The 23,839-nt window shown below is 46.4% G+C and overlaps 1 protein-coding gene and 1 long non-coding RNA gene across 11 annotated transcripts in view; one reads left to right on the top strand and one right to left on the bottom strand.

Moving 5' to 3' along the window:
* Septin11 (septin 11) overlaps nucleotides 1–10,451 on the bottom strand; it is an 89,398-nt gene extending 78,947 nt beyond the window's left edge. For all 10 annotated transcript variants that reach the window (XR_009590960.1, XM_060380959.1, XM_060380962.1 and 7 more), the window contains exon 1: nucleotides 10,200–10,451. Coding sequence is in view for 9 of the 10 variants with exons in the window: in XM_060380959.1 (XP_060236942.1) it covers nucleotides 10,200–10,436 (237 nt within the window). In the remaining variant the exon portion in view is untranslated. The remainder of the gene's footprint in view (nucleotides 1–10,199) is intronic.
* A 32-nt stretch (nucleotides 10,452–10,483) lies between these two features.
* The window catches only part of LOC132653198 (uncharacterized), a 22,346-nt gene continuing 8,990 nt past the window's right edge, over nucleotides 10,484–23,839 (top strand). Inside the window, exon 1 of the long non-coding RNA XR_009590963.1 lies at nucleotides 10,484–15,944. This is a non-coding gene — a long non-coding RNA (uncharacterized LOC132653198). The remainder of the gene's footprint in view (nucleotides 15,945–23,839) is intronic.

Raw genomic sequence — 23,839 nt, 5'->3', positions numbered from 1 at the left:
GTCTCTTTGAAGTGCTAAGAACATATAAGTGTTGAGAGTTCAGCCCGGAATGAGATGTCTCTATGACCCACTCCAAATCCTGGGAAAGATGGAAGAAGACAGGATAGAAAGAATATGAGTGCTGAAAGATGAAGAGAAATTCTGAAACAGCGTCTTCGGAACATGACATGGCTGCTGTAATCATGAGCCCACAGTCTGGCTACACGTCACATAGATAAAACTCACCAATCAGATCTTTAGGCTGCTTTATTCTGAGCGGAATGGATTAGAATCCTGAAGACCTGTTTGTCTTCCATCTCATCGTTAGCCAGCAAATTATACAGAGAGGAAAACAAAGGCTCTCAATCATTCTAAACTGGACTAATTAAAAACATTGTGGTTTCCCTGAAATAGGTAACTCCAGTTTTAAATGAAGGCTATCCATGCAGAAGCAAGCACATGAAAGTCCCACAAAGATCTACACAGGGAAATTACAGAGAAGTTTTGGCCTACACTCACTTCTTTTCAGAGTCTAGTTTTTACAGAAGCATGATGTCTGCACTTCATGAAATAGTGGCTTAAAAACCAAGTAAATGGTCAGTTTGCCAGAGCACTGTTTTAACAACCTAGGTAGTTGATTCCTTTCCTGTATGGAGTCCATGAGCCTCCACACAAGAAATAATGTGATTTCACCCAGGTTAAAATGCAAGGACTTGAGACAGAGCCTTACATGATGGAGTTCCTTTGTGTGATGTGGAAGAGCCAGAGTATGGACCAGAAAGAGTGAAACCGGAAGGAGGAGAAGCTAACGCAGAGATTGGGAAGCTAAGCACTCCCACAGTCTGAGGCTCAGAAGGTAGGTGTCCTGTGCCTCAGAACTGCCCAACTTACTGACCCAAGGGAAAGTCTCAAACCAGCACCTTCCATGCCCTCACTCATGGATTCACTTTGGGATGGCAATTCCTTGCACACTAGACGTGCACGTAGGTCAGAAAAGCTAAGCCTGGGGTGATCAGCACAGCTATGAGTCTACACCTACCTGAGGTTCACATAGCAACAGACAAACATAAGCTATGTAGAAGTAAGGTCTGCATGTGTGTTCAATGCAAGTCTTAGACAACACACTAGGAAAATGAGTTTTTGCTTCTTCAGCTAATGTTTATAAGGAAGGCACGTACACAACAGAGGCCCCTCTCTCTCTCTCTCTCTCTCTCTCTCTCTCTCTCTCTCTCTCTCTCTCTCTCTTTGTTTGTTTGTTTCAAGACAGGATTTCTCTGTGCAGCCTGTCCTGGACTCACTTTGTAGATCAGGCTGGCCTCGAACTCACAGAGATCCACCTGCCTCTGCCTCCCTGACTTGTGGTATTACAGGCATGTGCCACCACACCTGGCTGGCCCTTCTCCCTTAAGTTTGGCACCCAAACTAAGGATGCATACTCATACCCAAGACTGGGTCAAACACATTGCCAATGTGACAAAGGCCTGTTTGCTTTTGACAACTTGATAATCCCTTGTTACTTATTTACAGATTCACATTTTCATTTGTTTCTATGATGGGGGGTACTCCCATTCTGCAGCTCAGGCTGGCTAACTCTAATTCCTCTGCCTCGTTATCCAGAGAGTTAGGTCTACAGGTACACTACCATGCCCAACTATCTGTTAGTATCTTTAAAAAGATAAAGGAATCCAAGACTGTGCACAGACACCACGACATATTCCAGAGAACTCTAATGGGATGCTGAAATGTTGCAGCGAGCCACTATTGTGGGAATTCAAAGAAAGAAACTGGCCAAAGCCCCTACACAACGGGAGGTCAATAATGAAGGGTCACGAAGAAGCCTCAGAGCGGGAATGTTTAAAACTCGATTCAAAGTTTTGCTAAGCAGAAACTGCGGGCCTGTACAATTCCAGAGCTCAGTTCCTGCACTCTAAGGTGGCAGGGTGGCAGGGTGCAGGGTGGCAGTCTAAGTTTGAACCCAGACGTCAGCACAAAGCTGTTACTACGTCATCATTCACTTCCCCCTGCTCCCCACTGACTCCCTTTCATCATAGAACTCCAGGCATCACTGTGAGCATGGCTGAGTGAGCGAAATCATTCAACCTGAGGGAAGGGCTGTTACTGTTCCTCAAAGGTGATACAGTCACCCGCCTGCCTAAGGTCACAGAGTTTGCTAAATCCTGCTTTAGCGTCCCGGTTTCAGAGCCTGCGTTCTTCCCCAAACTGCTACGTCTCGGCAGAGGGAGAAGCAAGAGAAGGAAATGCGACATCTGCATTTAGGTCAGACAGGCTGGGAAAGGTCTGCTTTGGAAGCTTCCCAAGGGAAACAATTCTGTCAAGCAGCTGGAAATCCTAACGGCCTCACAGACATTTCCCATAGAGTCGAGTCCAAGCTGGGGCCGCCAGCAAGGAGTACAGAAGGTCTTTCAGAAGGTCACCACATCACGTGGCGATGATACCACCGGAAGCTCAGCAGGAGCGAACAATGGGCATGATCACACTCCCTGCCCTCAACTCAGTCCGGCTGTTCCTCTTGCGTTGGCTCTCCTTACTACTTTGCCATCATACCACCACGACCAGCTGCAATCAGAACAGGCCTAAGAAAGTGAGGAAAATCATTACGGACCAATCACTTAAAAAAGAGCAGGGAGGGGAAGGTTGGATTTCAACTCAAGAATCTTGAATGAGAAATGAACCTTTGCTGAGTAAATTAATCTGCTCTCTCTCTCACACACACACACATACAAACCTCTAATAATGACAGCTGGCTTCACAGAGAATTCAGTTCATAGGAGAGATGGTCAATTTGTCATTCAAAATACTAGCTGCCTCTCCCTGGAGGACTGACTTCCCATCCCATGGCTCTCAGGCTTGGCCAAGTAACTCACAGGGCTACCCTTTACTCAGAGATTACCCATCCTTACTCTGATGTATTTGTGGAGGATCCTTTGCTTCAGCCAGTGAAACTCATGGGAAAGCGATCATCAAATCAGTCCAGGATCCAACATGTCTTTCTCTCTACCACCAGAAGCAAACGGCTGAGCTTGGTGCTGGGATCAGTATACAACAGACCAGTCCTCAGACACAGGACAGATAAGAACCTTAAATGAGAAATCACTGCTTGCTGTATAGGCTACCAAATCTCAGAGTCAATTTATTACCCTCAACACACGACAAACTAATGGATAGAGGAGTAGGCCTCTGCCCACGTTGATCTTAAAAGCTTATGCTTTCGAATATTAAAACGCCACCCACAGGTTTCAAATATTTGAAAGCCTGGTCTCAGGGTTAGAAACGGGCAGCACCTGGTCTTGAACTGGCAACACTACATTAGGAGGTTGGGTAAGCTCTGGGAGGTGGGGCCTAGCTGAAGGAAGCAGCCTCCAGGGCTGTAGCCACTTCCAGGCTCAGAATCTCTGATTCCCGGTCCTCCGTGGTTGCGAACAAGACGTCATGCAGCTGGAAAAGGAACCGTCCTCATTCCAAAGCTTTATGCACCAACGGGCTGACTCAATCTAGGCGAATGATAGCTCACACCTCACTTACCGGCTGTCCATTACTTCTCACTTGCCCATCAGACACTCTCTGCATGTTGTGTATTGTGAGAGTAGAGGCACAATGGCCACAACAGAAATTTGAATAGAATAAAAGTCAAGATGCTACCAGGCGTGGCGACACATACCTGTAATGCCAGTACATGGAGGCAGAGCAGAAGGGTCCTGGATTGTGAGAACATGCTGGGCCCCCTGGCACTTACATTGCTAATTCAGGCCAATGGGACATAGATAGTAAGACCCTATCTCAAAAAAAAAAAAAAAAAATCAAGATTTCAAACAAGTTCTTCATGCACTCAGATTGTTGATGGCTCCTTTTTTCCCCCTAAGTTTCAAAATCAGGTCAGAATAAATTCAGCGGACACTCTTAATAAGATTCATACGTATATGCGGCATAAAAATACACACAAAAAGGAGATGAATGAAACAGGTCCTAAAACTTAAGGGATAGCTTGGTCTTTAGTTCATATTCTGATCCTCCTAGGACCTGGTGGGCTCTGAATTCCTTTCTCTGATAACTGTAATTGCTGGCTGAAGCTCCAAGTCCTCCTGTTTCTCCTAGATGGGCTTGCTGCGAACCGTGTCTCCTCTCCTAATCCTTCCTTGTATCTCCTGCCAAAGTTAACCCTGAAGAGTCAACAGGCTGCAGATGTCCAGTGTCTTCCCTCAAACAATTCCAAGACTGAGAAATAGTTTTGATTGGGAGCCAGGCGTGAATAGAGTACAAGGTATTTGGAGGGTAACAACAGTAAATAAAGGCATATCTACATAAAAATGTCCACTCCCTCCAGCAGCTAACAGCTGAGCCACACTGGCTCTCTTCAAGGGGTTCTCTCTCACTTCCAGTACTTTTTGCACACACCATTCCCTCGGGTCAGAACACTTGGGGACAGTCCTGCTGTGAGGAAAGCGATGCTGAGTCCCCAGCAGCCCTAAACAGGCTAGGCTCAGCCACCTGGACCAATACCTCAACTAAGGACACAGACCCTGCTGGGAAGTGGGGACCGCATGTGAGGACTCACCATCACAACCTCTGCACTGGCACACCCAGAGTGAGTGAGCAATACATAAAAGAACGTATCACAGAGAAGAATGACTATTTTCAGTTTCTACGGAGATTACAAATTCTTCCCCAAGTGACACTACTTAGCAAAAGAAATAAGGCAACTTTCATAATTAATTCATTTCTGTGTAACAGGAAAAAAAAGAAAGTTTTGTTTGTTTGTTTTGAACAGAGTTCCTACTTGTAGGGTCCAGAGTGACTTTTGAAGGATGACTCCTTCCTGTTTCTCCAGCCTGGTCCTTCTCTCAACACATCACCCCCACCCCCGAGGGTCACAGTTCCACAGGTGGACAGCGTCTGCTGCTGACTTCCTGTGTCACTGGACTTGAGCACATGCTCTCATTCACTGGCACTGACACTGAAAATGACTCAGGATCTGACTTCAGTCACATCAGGAAACACGCCTGACTTCTAACTCAGGCAATGCAAACTTGATTCCTAATCACCCAGGAAATTCTCTTTAGAATCCTATCTGCATCACCTTCGCCCATGTGTTGTCTTTACGCTCTACAGAAGCGGCACTGGTGGATGGCTGGCAGGGCTGAGTGGGTCAGGGAGGTGGTGTTTGGTTGGAAAAAGAGTTTTCTGTCAGTCTAATGTAAAAGAGGTAAGGGAGGGTATCAGCTATCCTGTAAAGTAGGCCCCCTTGGGGAAAAGGATTCAAGCCTTGGATTCGCTGAGTCTTAAATAATGGTTCGGCTTTGTGGACCCCAAAAGTGGCAGGTGTAGCCAAAGCCACAAAAAGACAGATCCCAGTGAAAGGAAAAAACCTAAAAGCAGCCTCCTCCTCCACAACCAAATTAAGACCCCATGAAGAAAGAAAAGGGAAGCACCCTCCAGAGTGGCATCTTTGAGGGGTGGAAACGCTTAGTGCTCTGGCAATCAATCAAAGCCGGCCCTCCAAACTGTGGCATCATGGGAGTCGCACCATCATTCATCCCTTTGTGCCCAGGCCGACACTAAGCGCCCGAGAGTTCAGGCGGGCAGGCAGGGCCAGCCAGGCACAGAATGGTTTCCAGCTTGCAGTTTAAGCAGGATGGGTTATGCTTGTTGAAGTAAACCTCTTTCTGATGGAAATAATGATGACCCATGGCGGGGTGTGTTCCGTTCTGTAGCGCGTTTCTGGAGTCTGACTCCCACCACAGCACAGACACATTACTAAAGGTCATTTAAAATATTTTTTAAAGAAATTAATTACAATATTTTTAACTAATTAATTTTTAAGCAGTTTTAAAAGAAGCATTACTTCCAAGCAGTGGTGGACCACGCCTTTGATCCCAGCATTCGGAGAGGCAGAGGCATGCAGATCTCTGTCAGTTCGAGGCCAGCCTGGTCTACAAAGTGAGTCCTGGTCAGCCAGGGCTACACAGAGAAAGCCTGTCTCGAAGAAGAAGAAGAAGAAGAGGAGGAGGAAGAGGAGGAGGAGGAGGAAGAGAAAAAGAACCATTACTGCACTTTAAACTGTTCTGGCAATTCTTAATTGTGACTTTTTGCTCCTCACTATATACAGGTCACATCACTAGCTAAAGAGTTATGACTAGCTAAAGAGTTATGACTATATACAGGTCACATCACTAGCTAAAGAGTTATGACATCACTAGCTAAAGAGCACACCACAGCCACAGAGCCCATATATTGTTTAGATGGCTTTTCCTGCATTTTTTTTATCTCCATTAACCTTTCACCAGACACACCAATCTGGATTCCTCCACCTGTCACATTTTCAAATCACTGAAATGTCAGTTTAGAACAAAAGAAAACAACGTTTTGCTGTCACTAATCCCTCACACGCAAACTCCACCTCTGGAACAGCGTATTTTTAATGAAAACTTTTAAGTGATTCAGAAAACAAAACCCTACCTGGGTTCTATTTTCAGCAATAGCACATACTTCCATTCTCCCTAGTTTACAAAGTGACAGGAGTCTGTAACTTCAACACGGGGATTTTAAACCTTTTAAAAATGAATGAATACTTAACCAAGTAAGCGCTGCAAGTCAGGAGTGGCCTTACTTGTCCACAGGTGCATTTCTAACACCTAGGACTGAAGCGGGCACAAAGCAGGTTTTTCTTTTCTTTTTTTTTCTTTTCCTCTGTGTAGCCTTGGCTGTCCTGGACTCACTTTGTAGACCAGGCTGGCCTCGTACTCACAGAGACCACCTGCATCTCGCCTCCCTGTGTGCTGGGATTACAGGCATGCACCACTGCACCCAGCTGGTTTTCCATTTCTTTTAGTTCAATGGATAAAAGGGCAATTAAGCAAATTTCTTCAAGGACATGATAGGCCTTGAAAAGTTGAAAAAGACCTTTTCTTAGGGAAAAAAAAAAGTAAGAAATATGTCTGCGCAGGGGAAGTAACTAAATCATAACACCACTAAAGTTCTTTTCAGTTCCTAGACTCCATGACATATACCATGCCCTAAGAGAGAGCATGCCATCTACCTAAGCCCTGATTCCCAGGCAGAGTAATTTACCATGCATTGTTCAGAATAAACAGCTGTTTTGGGATATGGATGCAAAAACACTAATTCACCCAAAATGGCGATGATGTGTCCACAGGAGAGAAGCATTCTTGCTAAACTAGATACGCTCCTGAAACAACAACACCTCTCTACTTTAGGGTCTCCTCAGGGCCCAGGCCTGAGGCCAGTAGGAAAATGGACAAGCTAAGGATGCAGATTTAAAATGGAATAAACAGCACCACATCTCTTTTCCTTAAGAAAGGTATGAGATTAGCCTCGAAATTTAAGCATTTGTAGCTGAACATATACATTTCACAGCATAGGAGACACGCATTTGCTGGACTGGGTGGGTAGCTCAGTAGTAAACTGAGTGAAAAGCACAAAGTCAGGGATTCAATCCTCAGCATGGTATTTAAAAAAAAAAAAAATCCCAGGCATTTACGTACAAGAATTCCTGCTTGTTAAAATGGAATTGTTACTCACTGCAAACGTCACACTAAAATGCCTAAAACTGAGAACAACTTGCTCAGATTGCATTCTTCTTCTCTCTTGACAGGAACAGCCGTTTGTACAGACAGGAGAGAAAGATTTATGGTTTCCTCAAAGGCTCTTTAATTTTTTTTTTTTTTTAGCATATTCTAAAGAACTAAAGGCAACTCCATTCATGAATAAGGCCACTTCAAAGTAGCTCTTTCCCTTCCCAGCCCTTTTCTTTCTTTCGTCCAAACCACAGCATAGATAAAGCGGCTGAAGAAGGTAGAAAGTTTCAACATTGAAGATGCGACACAGACTTCTGGAGCTGGTTTGGGGAAATCTTCCCCACTCACTGGGGTTGTTCTCAACACACCAAGTTACAGAGGTGCCCCTTTAAAAACTCCCAGAGAACACCCTGAAACACTCCAACCATCCTATGCAAATATGATCACACATTCTCTGAGTCTCCTAAAAGCCCCATTCAACTCTGCTGAGCACTCCTGGGCGCTCCTACAACAGCGGTGGGGGGAGGGTTGGGGTGTCTTGTTTCCAAGCTTTGAGAAACTGGACCTTAATTCCAGCGACAGGGTACAATATGCATAAAGAAGCAATCTTCTCCGTATACACATACTTTTAAAATCTCCCTATTATCTCAATGAGGGGCCTTCCACAAGAACTCTGGAGGATTGAGCTCACATATGGCTGGCAGACCTGACTTGGACGAGATCACGGCCACACAACTAAATCTCAAACTCACATATTGTTCCTATTTAACTGACATATATGAGCTCACTAATTTATTGGAAATGTGCAGCAAATTATTTCTTCCACCTCCCCCAGGCCTCAAGAATGCACCGGCAGTAGGTGTTGCCGAAAAAGACACCCCCTACTCGGGAGACTTACATTCCCAGACACTTGCCGATGCATCTAGAACACATATTGTTATTTTAGTTCTTTGAATCTATGCCCTGAGAATAAGTGTGGGGAGGACAAGGTTTAACCTTGGTTTCCTTACCGTAATAATAAAAGAGATCAGCCCAGGGACTACGCAAATTCCCTTAGTAATGACAGCCTCCGACCAATTAACAAGAGTATAATTTGTATCAAGAGGACAAAATTCCTAAGATTGTTCCATTTAACAGAGTTTGGGAGGCCTAAAAGAGCCACAGTAACGCGTAAGTGATGACCAATGCACATTTTCTGACCGTGGAAAAAAGTCTTTCAAAACATATCAAACAGCAGAAAAAGCAACCGAACCACCGTATGAGGTATAAGTTGCAAAGGGTGACTCCATAAACTTCCTGTTGGGATGAGACTCTTCAGGAGTGCAAAAGGTGTGTGTGAGAGAGAGAGAGAGGGAGAGAGAGAGAGAGAGAGAGAGAGAGAGAGAGAGAGAGAGAGAGAGAGAGAGAGAGAGAGAGAGAGAAGAGGTGTAAGGAGGAAGAGTCGAGTGTCTGAGCTTCTGGGGTTTCGCAGCTTTCAGCATCTACCTAAGACTTTTCTGTGTCTGTAAAATATCAGGCCACCACCTGAAGCTAGCTGCAAAGTTCGAAAGGTTAAGAAGATGGGGTCCTAGCCAAGGGAAGGACTCCACCGGAGCCGCCCCAAGGGAGGACCAGAAAAAAGTGGGCTATGAATGTCGACAAAGAAAACCAGAAAGAGAAAGGAGGACTCCGCCTTTCCCACTGGGCTGGCCTCCTTTCAATAAAAAGGAAAGGCCGCCGCCGCCGCCCCTTCCCTCCTTTTCACCCGAGGCTAGGGAGCAGACCCTCAGCTACATCCTCGGAAGCCCTCCTCGCTCCGGCTGGCTCCGGAGCTGCGAACCCGGAGTCGTACACTCTGAGAGGCGCCGCCCGTGGCGCGGACCGGGCCCAGAGTCGGGACAGGAGCATCCCCTCCCTACCCTCGGGTGCTGGGGCAGCTCTTTAAGCACCCCACCCTCATTTCCTCTTCCCCGAGCCCCTCATTCAGCACGTCCGCCCCCGGCCTGCCAGCCTCAGAGTATTTCAGGACTTCCACCCACCCCCCCAAAGGGAGCCCTTTGAAAACTTTGTGTGTGTGTGCGCGCGCGCGCGTGTGCCTAGGGCTTTGTCCACATCCTGGGCAGGGCCGGGTCACCCGGGTGGGCGCCTGAGGGTGTCCGGAATTTCACAATGCACCGGGGGTAAGCCACCACGGAAATCCCACCCCCTGGACTTGCTTCTCCAGCCATGTGACATAGCGCCTCGGCTCCCAATTCTCATGCCCCGATCGCCCCCGGGGCGCGGGAGAACCGCGAGGAAACGCTCGGCAGCCGGCGCCTTCCTCCACTGTCACCAGCCGAGCGTGGTGCGCTGGGAGAGGGAGGTTGGCTGCGAAAGCAGCAGCGCCAGCAACCCCTTCTAAGGGCGCCTCACAGAGGAGTCCTTTTTCTCCCACATCCCCGAAACAGGGGCGCGCCAAGGCGACCCAGTGTTGCATCAGGTAGGCTCCGAGCCTGCGGGCTCTCCAAGCTCCCCTCCGCCCCAGACGCGCGCCCAAATGCATGCACACACCCACAGCCCCAGCAGCCGCCACCACCCAGAGCCCCTCTCCCGATCCCCTCAAGTCTCCACCCGCACGCGCCCCGAAGCGGAGCCCACCCGGCGCCCCGGAATCCCCGCGCTGGGGACAGGCGAGGCCCCGGCACTCACACTCGGTCTCCCCACAGCCACGGCCATGGCGACTGCGGCTCCGGCTGCGCCCGGCTGCTCTCCGCCGATGCAGGCTGCTGCTGGCGCCCCGGCTCCCGCTGGCCTCCCCCGCGCCTCCCTCGCCGCTGCGCCCTGCTCGCACCCGGCTCCCGCGCGCCTCCAGCCGCATCTGCTCGCTGGCGCCGCCCCGCCCGCTTTAATTCCAGCAAACATGGCCTCCCGCCTGGACCCGACCATTAGCTGCCCCGGGACGGGGGTGCGGAGAGCGTCCTGGCCCCAGGCCAACGACCGAACGCGGCGGGTGGACCGTCATCCTGGTCAGCCGTCGTCAGGGTGATACTCTCCGAAAGCAGCCATCTCCCCTCCCGTGACTTTCTTCCGTGCCACTAAGGTGTCCCGAGCCCGGCCTCTCTGCCTCCCTACCCCCCGCTGCAACACGTGCCGGAGTCCGCGTAAAAAGCCTAGACGCAGAGGTCCCAACCCCGAGCTGCCACGCGCTGCGCGGGAGCCGGCACCTGGGGCTGCTCTGGGGTGGGGCGGGGAGGCCAGGGGACCACGGGGCGCAGGGGCTGCATCTCAGAAAGTTGCCCTGGGGACACGCCCCGCCCGGAGGAACCCGCTTAGATGGGTAACCTACTAGGGCATCCCACGAGGAAAGAATTGTGCTGGGCTTCCCATAGGAAAGGGGACTAAGCCAGCTTCTGGAAGCCGCCGCTGCGCCGTGCGGCCGGGCTGGGGACCGCTTTTAAAGAGGACGAGGCCATAGCATTTGCTGCAGTTGAGGACCCAACCACCGACTGCTGCGGACAGAGACGAAAAACTCCGGTGCGCGCAGGAGAATTTAGTCCGTTTGTGGGCTTGCTCCAGAGAGGTCAACGGTGCGGAGAGGTCAATGGACATCATTGGATCCCCGGAGACAGACCGGAGGACTCAGGAGCCGGAGGCCTGCACGCTCCACCCTGGCTGCGGTTGTGGACTGCGGTGAAGGCGCGAAGCGGGTGACAAGTGTGGGACTGGGAGCTCCTCCACCATCGGGAAGCATTTTTCCAGCAGCTATTGGAGCTTTACCCTGTGTGGGTGGCAGGCGAAATGGTGGGGTCCTTGCGCCTGCATTTGACAAAGGCTGAACAGTGAGGGGTGTCACCGCTGTAGGGGACCCACGGGAGACCCACGACCCCGTGATTGAGTTGAGGAATCCAGGTGGGTTGAAGCAAAGGGAAAGAGGCACTGAAGGGCTGTATCCAGCCCGCGTGAACGCGCCCTCAGGGAAACTGGGGCACCTCAGAGTCTGACCTGAGACTTCAAACATCCAAGTTTGTGCGGGCCTGTGGCGTGCCTCTCCTGACCCACCCACTGTGGACCGCAGGACTCAGACGCCCTGCCCAGCCTTTGGCTGAGGGTAAGTGGCCCTGCAGCGCTGGCTGATCCGATGCTTGGCTGCTCTAGTAGGTGAGTGAGGAGCTAGGTGAATCCCACCCTTGGCGAAGGAACTTAGAGAAGAGTGTGTTGAAGGAAGAACTGAGGGGTTTTGACATAAAGCCTGATTCTGGCTCACTCAGACTTGAACGGCAGTAAATTCTGTTTTGATCACTTCCTATTCCGTAGGTATCAAGTCTTTTGAGAATGGGGAGCTTGCTTATGCCAACACACAGTAGGCAAAACTCTGTCAGGGTTGTCAGATGTCACGGTTTAAGATGTCACATGAGTGAGTGCTGTGGAAAAGTTCTCAAACAGCTGATGCTGTCTTGCTCTCTGGTTGAGAGGGGATATCAGGATAAGACGATTGTGTATAATTTCTTATCCAAACTTAAAACTTTTAAGATTAGGCTCAGCGGTTAAGACTACTGTCCTGAGTTCAGTTCCCAGCAACCACATGGTGGCTCACAACCATCTATTCTGGGATCTGATGCCCCCTTCTGACATGCAGGAATAAATCTCTTTTTCTTTCTTTCTTTCTTTCTTTCTTTCTTTCTTTCTTTCTTTCACTTTTAAGATTAAAAAGGGAGGCTGGTGCTACATGTAACTTCGGATGCCAATGGCCGGGAACTCTGACTTACTGTCACCCCAGCCATTGCTGCAGATGAACTAGGCGGTTGAGAGCGGGTCGTCGTAATATGCATCTCTCAATAGACTATGAACTCAAGAGTGCGTATTTGTCTTTTGGCTTCTAGCACACAATGTACGTGTTGTATAGGACTAGCACCCGAGCCAAACAACTGCCATCTTGGGGCATTCAGCTGTGCCTGTTTCAAACAATCGCCCCAGCTGTGCTTGCCGACTGTTTGCGTCCCTCCTAGAGAAGACCCTCACTGAGTACCCAGCCTCTCGCCATCACCTTTTCTATGCACTTGGCCTCCAGGAAGGACTAGAATAGGCTGGGAAGACCAGGACAGAGGGGGTCCAGCCACCTAACTATTAGAAACCCCTCCTCCCTGCTGGGTGATGTCAGTTTTCAGCGTGGCCTCCAGGAAGGGGGCACTTACCCTCCAGCAGGTAACCCTTCTTCACCTGTGCTCGAAGGGAGCCCAATAAACTCCCCAGCTTCCAGAGTGAACGTTGGTTGCAGGGTTGCATGGACCTAAGAGGAGGGGTAGTTGTTGCTTATGTGCCCCCCCCAGAAGGAACTTGAGCAACATTGCAATACTCAGTAAAATAGAATGATCGGTAAATGTTTACGTATTTGATAAATGTAGAGTCACATTTGAATGGAGATGAACCTGGGTAGTAAGGCTGTGAACAATCACTATTGCCAAGTGCAGGATATAGTACTCAGTCCTGGGGCCAGTGAAGAATCCAAGGGGTGTAAAGCATAGATGTGACTTCAGATTTTCATTTTAGAAAAGATACACAGTTAATATTTAACACTATTACTCAGGTAGAATCAGCGCTCCTTTTTAGTGGGACCCCTGATTGTTTGAGATTTTCAAATGAATAGTGCACCTTGGTAGAAAGTACATCTTATAAAAGGTTCCTGAAGATAAATCATCCCTTGGACCCTTCATTTCGTCCCCTTAGGGCCCTCAAGAGATCATGTGATCTAAAGTTGGCGTGTAGACAATGTTAAGTTTGACTCTGGAGTTAAGTGACATGAAGACAGAACATTTGCATAGCTTATCCTTAGTTTTTAAGTAAATTATCTGGCTTGTTTCTGTAGCTTCCCCCTTTCCTTTTAAAAATGTAATGTAAGAGCGATTTGGCCACAGTACAGGAAAGAGATACATTAAGGAAGTGCAAAACATACAATGAGAACAATGTCAAACAGATACAATGAGAAAAAGATACAATAAGAAACAATATAGATACAATGAGAAAGACACAAAACAGATACAGGAAGATAGAATAAGAAACAGGGAGGCAGCACGTGGCAACAAGCCTTTAATCCCAGCCTGGTCTATAGCCAGTTTCAAGACAACCAGGGCTACATAGTAAAATCCTGTCAAAAAAATGAAGTGAAGGAAAGAAAAAAGAGAGAAGGAGAAGGAGGAAGGAAGGAAAGAAACGGAGAGTTAGAAACCATCACTACATTCCATTTAGAAAGTCAAGCAATAGCTTGGGCACTCTTTCTGCAACATGTGAAGATTTTCAGTAAAACATTTTTAAATGCATGCAAATTAGAGAAGGAATCTTAAAACTATTTCTGTTCAAAGATGACGTGAGCTTTATAGAGAAAATCTTAAGGCTGCTAAGACACCATTAAAACTAGTGTGTGTTCGGCAAGATTGTATAGGATACAATATCAATACTCAAAAACTCAGTTGTGCACATTTGCAATAAACAATACAAAAATAAAATTTGGAAAACAATTTTATTTATATTTACAGCAAAACAAAGAACTTAAGGGAATTGTGTTGTTTGTTTTTCTTTTCATTTCTCTTTCTTTTGGGGGGAGTGTTTTTTTCGAGACAGGCTTTCTCTGTGTAGCCTTGGCTGTCCCTGACTTGCTTTGTAGACCAGGCTGACCTCAAACTCAAGAGATCTGCCTGCCTCTGCCTCCCAGAGGCAGGCTACCAGTAGGCACCACTGCACCAGGTGGGAATGTTTTTAAAGACATGCAAAAGTATTGCTGAGAACAAATTTTAATGAGATAGTGGGAATTAAACCCAACATCTTGCATAGGGCTTGCCAGCCAAGCACCCTATAATGAGCTAAATCCCAGCCCCGAGCAGCCCCGAGTCCCCACCCAATTTTTGTGCCCAAATAAATGAAAAACTGTTCATGTGCATGAACTGAAAAACATAACACTGTTAAGGTGACAGACTGAAGACTAAAGTACAGATTCAGTGCAGCCCCTTTCAACAACTCAACTAAGCTGTCGCTGAAAACCGATGATCGGGTTCCACCATTCCCATAGAAGTTCAGAGACCCACAACAGCTACAGACTCCAAGGCTCACACTCCAGGTTTCAAACTTGACCACAAAGCAGTAGGAGCCAGAGTAGCAAAGATGCAAGACAGACCTGTTAACAATGGGCTAGAGTTAAGATCCAAAATCAGATCCCTGTCTGCTGCCAACTGATTTTCAACAAGGGTGGTAAGACCATTCAGCGGAGAGTCAACTTCCAAGCAAATGGAAATGCACAGAGAAAAACCATTCACATCCACTAGGGCAGCTACAGTAACTCAAAGACCACTGGGCGTGGTGGCACATGCTTTGATCCCAGCACCCGGAAGGCAGAAGCAGGTGGATCTCTATGAGTCTGTAGCTAGCCTTGTCTACATAATGAGTTCTAAGACAGCCAGGGCTATGTAGAGAGTCCCTGTGTCAGAAACAAACCAACCCAAACAACAACAAAACCCTCAAAGGCTCAACTAATTATGTGTTTGTGAAGACTGAGAAAACACAGATGATTCCTATACTGTTGGTAGGGGTGACATTGCAGCCATGGTGAAAGGCAGTTTGACAGTCCTCAGACAGTTATGCTGTGACCTAGAAATGCCACTGCTGCGTAGATAGCCAGGAGACATGAAAACACAGTCTGCACAGCAGCCTGCACAATGACTTTCACAGGGTTCAACACGATAGCCAAACAGTGGAAATAACCCCGTCAACTTACGAACAGATAATATACGATATATCCATACAGTGGAGTATTTATTTTTCCATAAAGGGGGTAAGTACCGATAAGATGGCGCATGAATGGATCTTTCAAACATTATGCTATGTGAAAGGGGAATGTCTCAAAAGAGCGCTCATGGTTTGACTCCGCTTATACATCTGAGTCTAGACACAGACGGTTCATTGTTAGTGGGGAGGAGGGACGGGGAGACAGCTAAGAGGCATAGGATTTGCTTCTTAGGTGGTGATAGGATAGATTTCACTGTGATGCGTAAAGTAAGCACGACCCCGCTGTCCAGCCGCGGGGTATTCGGTCTTTTAAGTTTTAGCCATCCTAGGAGGTGAGCACTTCTTTTGGGTGGCTTTAATTTACACATCCATCGTTCTCAGCGATGTTCAGCATCTCCGTGCCAGCTACACTTTCTTCAGTGATGTATCTCTTGCCTCTCGTTGGTTTTGATAGGTTGGTAGGTTTTGTTTGTTTTTTTGAGACAAGGTTTCACTATGTAGACCTGACTGGCCTGATCAGATAGACTGGCCTCGAAATTGTGAAAATCTTCCCCTCTCTGACTCAGGTGCTGAAATTGTGATCATGTGCTCTCATGATTGGCTTTCCCTCAGGTTTTTAAATTGGGCTTTCCTGTTGGCTCTGAGAATCATCATAGATGCTTGCTACAAGCCCTCCAGCAGGTAGGTTCTTTACAAATACTTAATCTGTCCAAGACTTGGCATTACCTTTTCTTAATAGTCAAAAGCAGAGATTTCTATACTGGGTGGGTTTTATTTTTCTTTATGGATTATGCCTTGGTTTTGGTTTTGTATTTAAGGAGTCTTTGCCACATTTATTGCTATTTTCTAGACCTTTCATAGTTTTTCCGGAGTTTTATGTTGTTTAGTTATTTTATTTGACTGTTGAGGCTGGCCTGGAACTCAAACCTCCTACATCCACCTCTTATCTGCTGTGGTTATAGGTGTATGGGTGCCACCATGCCTACCTGTATTTCATCATCATCTGTAGGAACGTTTCTCCCTCCCCTGCCCCTGTCTCCCTTCACTCACCACTGAATTCCTTCTGTGCTTTTTTGTCAAAAATTTCTTCATCAGAGGTGAAGGAAATAGCTTAGTGAGAAGCTAGCTGCTCAAGCATGAGGACCAGTGTCGACCTCTGCTTTGCTTCCCTGATCTGTTTATGTTTCTTCTTGAAAGGCTATGCTACCTTAATCATGGTGGCTTTAAGTGTTGCACACTGGAAAAATGAATTCTCCCACTCCATAGTGGTCTTTCTAAGTTGTTTTGGCTACCCTAGTTCCTTTTCCTATCCACATGCATCCTATAGCAAACTTCTGAAATTCTATCCCCAAAATGCCAAGGTGCTCATTGAAATTAAACCTATAGTGTAAGGAGAACTGACTTCTAGCAGTATCAAATATTATAGTCATAATAAATATTCTGTGTTGCTTTAAAAAAAAATGTTCAAGGCCTTTGAAGGTGGCCACATGGATTAAGTACTCTCCATGCAAGTGTGAGTACCTGAGGTCAGATCCCCAACACTTGTAAAAGCCGACCATGGCAGCATCCACCTGTCATGGTGGTGCTTGGGAGTAAAGGCAGGCAGATTCCAAGGGCTCACTGGCTAGCCGGTCCAAGCAGTCCGTGTTCTTGAGGCTCAGTAAGAGGCCATGTCTCAAAGAAGTATGGTGGACAACAAAGAGAGGGAGACACTTTATATTGACCTCTGTCCTTCACAGGTACTCACGTGTACATTCGCACACTACACAGTAAACATACACACAAAACTGGAGAGCTGGCGATCCAACTCAGTGGTGGATCACTTGCCTAGCATATGTGAGGTTCAGGGTTCATCCATAGCACTGCAAAATATAGATGGATGGATGGATGGGTAGATAGATAGACAGGCAGACAGACAGACAGACAGATACATGGATGGATAGATAGGTAGGTAGGTAGATAGATAGATAGATAGATAGATAGATAGATAGATAGATAAAATTTATTAAAACTCACTGCCAAGGTGTGATTGCCTATATTAAATTTACCATTAATTCTCAGGCTGCTCCCATGGCTTTTATTCTCTATGAAAATCAGGACTGGCTGGGCATGGTGGTGCACATCTTTAATCCCAGCACTCAGGGAGGCAGAGACAGGCTGATCTCTGTGAGTTAGAGGCCAGTCTGGTCTACAAAGTGAGCCCAGGACAACCAAGGCCACACAGAGAAACCCTGTCTCGGGAAAAAAAAAAATCAGGACTAGATTTGTACTCTTCAATCTTCTCAGTGCCTTAGTTTTCCCCAAATACGGACTAATGTTGACTCTCCAATCAATTAGGTGGAGTCTTTCACCGATAATTCACTTAGGCCTGGACATTTCACCTCATTTACAGCAGTTGGTTGCTTGCTTCCCATGTTGGAGGTCAGTGGCCATTTAGCCGGGTTAATTGTTAAGACATTCATTTCGTCAGGTTCACCTTTACATGCCTTCCTATTGCCATTACGTCATCAGCACCTAGCTTGGCTTTCCTCCTGGGTCACCCTCTTGCAGCAAGTACGACTTGAAAAAGAAAAGGCAACATTTTAAAACTTCTTCGCATTCTTTTTAAAGATGAAAATTGAATTATCTAACCCTGTAAGGAAGTGTCGGTTGCTGTGGGTTTCTGCTGCTCCTTAATGCCTGTGTTTCATCATCGATGCTCGTAAAGAATTGCACTGTGATGCAGCAGGGCATCCCCTGGGGTCTAATGACAGCCTGCTGGCCCCTGTTCTTGGCAGCCAGCCCTGGAGCTGGTTCAGTGACCCTTAGCTCTGGCATCTCTCTCTCCTAGATAATTCCTCTTTTACTGGGACCAGTAATCACATGATTGTTGTTTTTATGGGCCTTAAAACTTTATGTAGTCTCTGAAAATACTAAATACTGTGTCTAGGGGGAATACCTGGGCCACCTGTAAAAAAAAATAAAAATCAATGGGCAAAATATGTGACCATACACATAAAGATGATACGTGGTCATTCAAATGCCCATGGAATGAAGGTCAGTATCATTAGTCTTGGTCGAAATGGCAAATCAGAAAGACTGGCCGTGTCAGTCCCTCAGAATGCAGTGCAGCCGTGATGTGTTATTGGTGAGAATATAAAGTGTGCCAGGCTTTGGAGCACAGATTGGCAACTTCTTGTAAAGTTAAAAATATACTTCCATATGACTCAAAAATTACACTCAGAGGTAATTATATAAGACACAGAAAATCATGTTTCTACAAAAAAAAAAAAAAAAAACAGCCCATCAAAATGGTAGCTTTGTTCATTGAGTACTCAGGCTAGCCAGACAATGGAAGCAGCTGGAGTTCCTCAACAGATGATGGAAAAACAAGTGATGTGATTGTTCCCGGCACTACTCAGCAGTGAGGTCCAACTGTAGATTCCTGCGAAATGTAGCTAAATCTCCACATATAGATCATGGTCCTGCTTATATGAAATTGTAGGAAACACAAAACTAATCTATAGCTGCAGAGGGCAAACAGTGGTGATCCTGGATCTTGGGTTGGGGACTAACTTGGAAAGAGCCCCAAGGAGCCCCTTGAGAAGGTTCTGAGACATCCTGGTGGCTGTGTGATGAATGAGTCTGACAACCACTTTATCTTTAAAATGTGTATGGAATACTGTGTACAAATTATATAAAAATAAAAAAAATTAGGTAAAAATTGTTTGTTTGTTTGTTTGTTTTTTCATTGCTTTACTGGTATTTGGTTTGTCTACTTGTCCGCTGGATGTGGGCTAAGGCCTCATGTAACAGGCTCTGGGGATGACCTTCTGATCTTCTTGCTCCCATCTCTTCCCAGTGCTGGGATCTCAGGTGTGTACCATCACAGCCAGGTGCCCAGGCCTGGTGCGTGCCAGGCAAGCACTTCACCAGCAAAGCTGAATCCCCAGTCCTGCTGTTGTTTTGTTGTATCAAAAACTAAGAGGAGGCATCTCTCTGTAGAAATCACAGCCCATCAGATTTTGTACCTATTCCTTAAAAGAAGTGGACAAGAGGAGAGCAGGAAAGAGAGGACCAATACCACCAGAAATCTAGGACTCAAAGACAAATGTGTTAGATCCATCCATCATCCAGTGGCTATCACTCACACACTGGTGAAGGCCTTTGGAGTTTCACTCAGCAAGTCTAAGAGAATCACGTGTGTCACTGAAACACTAAGAAACATCAGGAGTATGTCAGGGAGAATCTTAGCTGTGTGAAGAAACATCTGGGCAAGCAAACCTAATGGGGTTTTTTGGGTGGATATGGAGGAGTGGGGGGAGGGGCGTTACCCTAGGTTACCTTCAAACTAAAAACTCTGCCTCAGCCTCCTGAGTGGTGAATTACAGATGTGTGCCCCCACGCCTGGCCTACCTTGGTTCTTGCTGAACACACATCCAGCAATGTTGTGTATATGCATGTATGTATAGAAAATAAATATGTATGAATGAGTATTTGTATAAAATGCACACATGCAGCAATGTATATATGTATGTATGTGTATAAAATAAATGTTTGAATGAGTATGTGTATAAAATGGCATCCGTTGTTATTGCTGCTGTGTATATGGCTTGTCTTGGCATTTTCTTTCTTTACGCTGCCACTAACAGGGGCCAGCCAGAGATGCTCCACTGCTAAGCCCCAGTCCCATTCCAAACCAAAACCCTCCCTAGTTCCTCTTGGCCCAACAAAAATTGCTGGAGCTAAAAAAATAATAATAGTAATAATAATAGTACTACCGCTAGTCGGGCACACAAGACAAATAGACAAGGTGCACAGTTAGTTCATAAACCTACTCTGACTAGCAAAACACACACTTCTAGTCATATCATATAATAAGAACTTAACAACAGTGTCCTACTGGAAGCCACGTAAGACAATGTGTACTCTGTCTCCTTCCCATACAAAACGGGGACTCTTTCATAGAATTCTGTCTGGAAGTTACACAGGAAGTTACACACGCTTACCCCAGTGAAGGGTGCGCAGGTAAGGCAAATACAGACACTTCAGGAGCCTTGGCCATCAGCACTTCACTCAAAGGTGCTTGGGACACTGACTATCCTCTCCAGCGATGGCTCTGATGGCCTACGTACAATTCCATTCTTGTGATAGTGACTTGTTCAAGGATGGCTATGGGACCCAGCTCTGTCCAGTAAAACGAGAGGAGAGGTTTGATGGATGCCCCTGGGATGTGCTCTCATACCAGGACAGATTCCAGGAAGTCATAGTCTCTTCTGTGGAATCAATCCAATCAGGGCAGCATGGAGCCCAATGGTTTTCATATTACCAGAAAGGAACCAGCCTCAGACTGGAGCCAAACACTAGAGCGCAGAGGAGAAAGGAATGGTGGCCTCTGTGTGGTACTGTCAGCCTCCCTGTCAAAACAAAACCATCTCCCCTACCTTTAACAACTGAGTGAATACACTTCCTGTCACTCAAGGCAGGCCTCAAGTTTTTACCATTTGCAGCAAAAAAAAAAAACATTAAAGCAGAAGACTTTTACATACCCTCTGGTGTGTGTGTGTGTGTGTGTGTGTGTGTGTGCGCACGCGCACACGCGCACACACACCTGCGTATGCCTCAGAGGACAATGTCCAGGAGTGAATTCTCTCTTTCACCTTAGTGAAGCAGGCTCTCTGCATTTTTCAGTGTATTCCAGCTTAGCTGGCCCTTGAGCTTCAGGATGATTTTCTTGTGTCCACTTCTCAGAAGTTCTGGGATTACAGATGTGCGTCCTACATCCAGCTTTCTATGTGGGTTTTGGCCATTAAGCTCAAATTATCAGGATTGCACTGCAAATGCTTTTATCCACTGAGCCATCCCCCAGCCCTATTTTTATTTTATAATCATGTGAATGTATGCAGTGGCTGGGTGGCTGGAGATGGAAGATGATAGATAGATAGATAGATAGATAGATAGATAGATAGATAGATAGATAGACAGATAGATGAATATATAATAGATTGATGGATAGATGATAGGTAATATATAGGTGGATGATATACAGATAATAGAGATAAATAGAGAGCAAGAGATATTTAAAGTGTGCACTGTGTTTTAGGCACTGGAAAACAGACTATCGGGGGGGGGCATGCCTTTAATCTTTAAAAAACAAATCCCAGAAAATGTAGCTTCTAAAGAGACTTACTTCTTTTTTAGATGGACTCAGCCACCCCCACTCCTATTTGATTTATCCTCACAGAGTTAACATAAAATGACCTATGTGAAGCTGGCTTTTATGTAGGTCAAAGCGATTAAATATCAGCAAATTCACATTACAGAGAACGGAGCAGGGGCCACTGTGGGGATAAGAGAAAGCCCTGAGTGCCCTAGTGAATGTGTGTTGTTGACAAGGGCCCATGGGGGGAATGGCAAAGCCTTCCTCCCGGGGTCAGGTTCAGAGGAGAGAGCAAATCCCTTCTCGAGGTCCAACTGTGGGTATTGATAAACAGAGTGTACAGAAAGTGTCCACCTTAGCTTTCTCCTTCCAGATATTAACAGGCTGAAGACTGCTCCCCTGCAGAGGCTGTTCCTGCTGAGATTAGCTAAGCCTGTGTCCTTGATCCAGCTGTGGACAATGACCCTGCCTCCTCGTTTGTCTGCATGTAATAACCCTGCCTTCTTAGTCAGCTGTTTATCTCTCTCTAACAACCCCACCTCCTGTTCAGTTGGACACCGAATCCTCTCCGTTCAACTCTAAATAAACTCTGCAATTGCACAGTGCGTGGCTTCTCCATAAGAGAGCCCAGAGCGCCTGAACCCAACTGCAGCCTGTGTCTGTGTGTTTGTCTTTTCTTCATTCTCGAGTCAGGCCAAGTCCATGGAGCTATGCAAGGGACTCAGTAGTCAATATAACCATGTCTTCCTTGTCCGTGTCTTAAATGGCCAGGCCACTGATGAGCTGTTCCCTTAGGCTTCCTCCAAATACTATTTTCACTTCTGCTCTAGGTCACAGAGGACTGACAAACACAAGAACCCAATGTTCAGATCATCATACCTCACCATTTATTTGTAGTGTTGCGTGTGTTCCATCGTTCCCTGTAACAGCTATTCTATGCTTCCTTCTGATGACAAAAAACCCTGCATCTTCCCCCCATGAGCATTCTTCTGTCCCTACAGGTACAAATTCAGCATTCCCCCTCCTTGCCAAAACGTGGCCCCAAGACCCTGCCCTCTCAATCACCTTATGTTGGATCAGCAGCTAAAGAAAGCAAAGCGATTACATGTATCATGATACAGAGCACAGTTTGCTATGGCTGCATAACAAATTGCTCCCCACCACCGCCACACCAAAATGTAGTAGCTTAAGAAAGTGTGGGTGGGTCGGAAGCAGCTCACCCGGGTGGCTTGGCTGAGGATGTCTTTGGAGGTAACAGGCTGTCTGGAAAGCTTGACAGCAGTGTGTCTGGGAAGATGGAACTGGTTGTTCTGTCAAGGATCCAGGTTTTTTGTGGGTTTGTTTGTTTGTTTGTTTGTTTGTTTGTTTTGCCAACTAGTTTTCACCATGAGGCTAGGTTGATCCTGGGTTTAAACTTGGTTTTGTGTAAGTAAACTGCATATACATGCAATGTTTACACATGCACCCTTATTAATTTATAAATCTCTGCCAATTTTTCATCTATTTTCTTCCAAAACAGTGAATATTTTCATAGAATTCTAGTGATATTAAGAATAGCATTTTCGAGCTGGAGAGACGGCTCAGAGGATAAGGCTGCTCTTCCAGAGGTCCTGAGTTCAAGTCCCAGCAACCACATGATGGCTTCCAACCATCTGTAATGAGATCTGGTGCCCTCTTCTGGCATGCAGGTATCCATGCAGGCAGAACATTGTATACATAATAAATAAATTAATCTTAAAAAGAATAACACTTTGTTATATTACTTTTATACAGTTGAAAACCCTTCAAGAATTTAAAAATTTTAATTTTTAAATTTTTTTTGGTCTGGACAGATCGATTCATAAATATGATAGGTTGGGGGTGCGTGTGTGTGCAGGATTAGGCACAGCGGAAGCCCAGAAGTGCAGGGCTCACTATTGGAGGGGGCATGTTTAGGAATACATTTGATCCATTTCCGTTAAGGATAAGCAGTTTCTTGGTATCTTAGTCACTATTCTACTGCTGTGAAGAGACACCGTGACCAAGGCAACTCTTATAAAAGGAAGCATTTAATCGGGGGCGTGCTCACAGTTTCAGAGGTTCAGTCTTTTATCATCATGGCAGGGCGCATGACAACAGACATTGAGAGCTACATTCTGATCACAAACTGAGAGAAACAAAAAGAAAACCACTGGAGATGGGTGTGGGTTTTTGAAAACCTCAAAGCCCACCCGGAGTGAGTGACACACTCCCTCCAACAAGGCCACACCTCCTAATCCTCCTGATGTTATTAAAGAGTCTTCCTAGTGACTGAACATTCAAATATATGATCCCAAAGGGGCCATTCTTCTCCAAACCTCACACGTGGCTCCCACATCTTCAAAGTTATGAACATTACACTAGGTGAAGCCCGCTCCTTTAAAATGACTCTTTCCAGTCAGCCAGGGAACTTAGCCTT

This window comes from Meriones unguiculatus, chromosome 3 (genome assembly GCF_030254825.1).
Source record: "Meriones unguiculatus strain TT.TT164.6M chromosome 3, Bangor_MerUng_6.1, whole genome shotgun sequence".
NCBI lineage: Eukaryota > Metazoa > Chordata > Mammalia > Rodentia > Muridae > Meriones > Meriones unguiculatus.
Note: the sequence above shows the minus strand (reverse complement) of the source record. Positions and strands in the feature narration are given on the sequence as shown.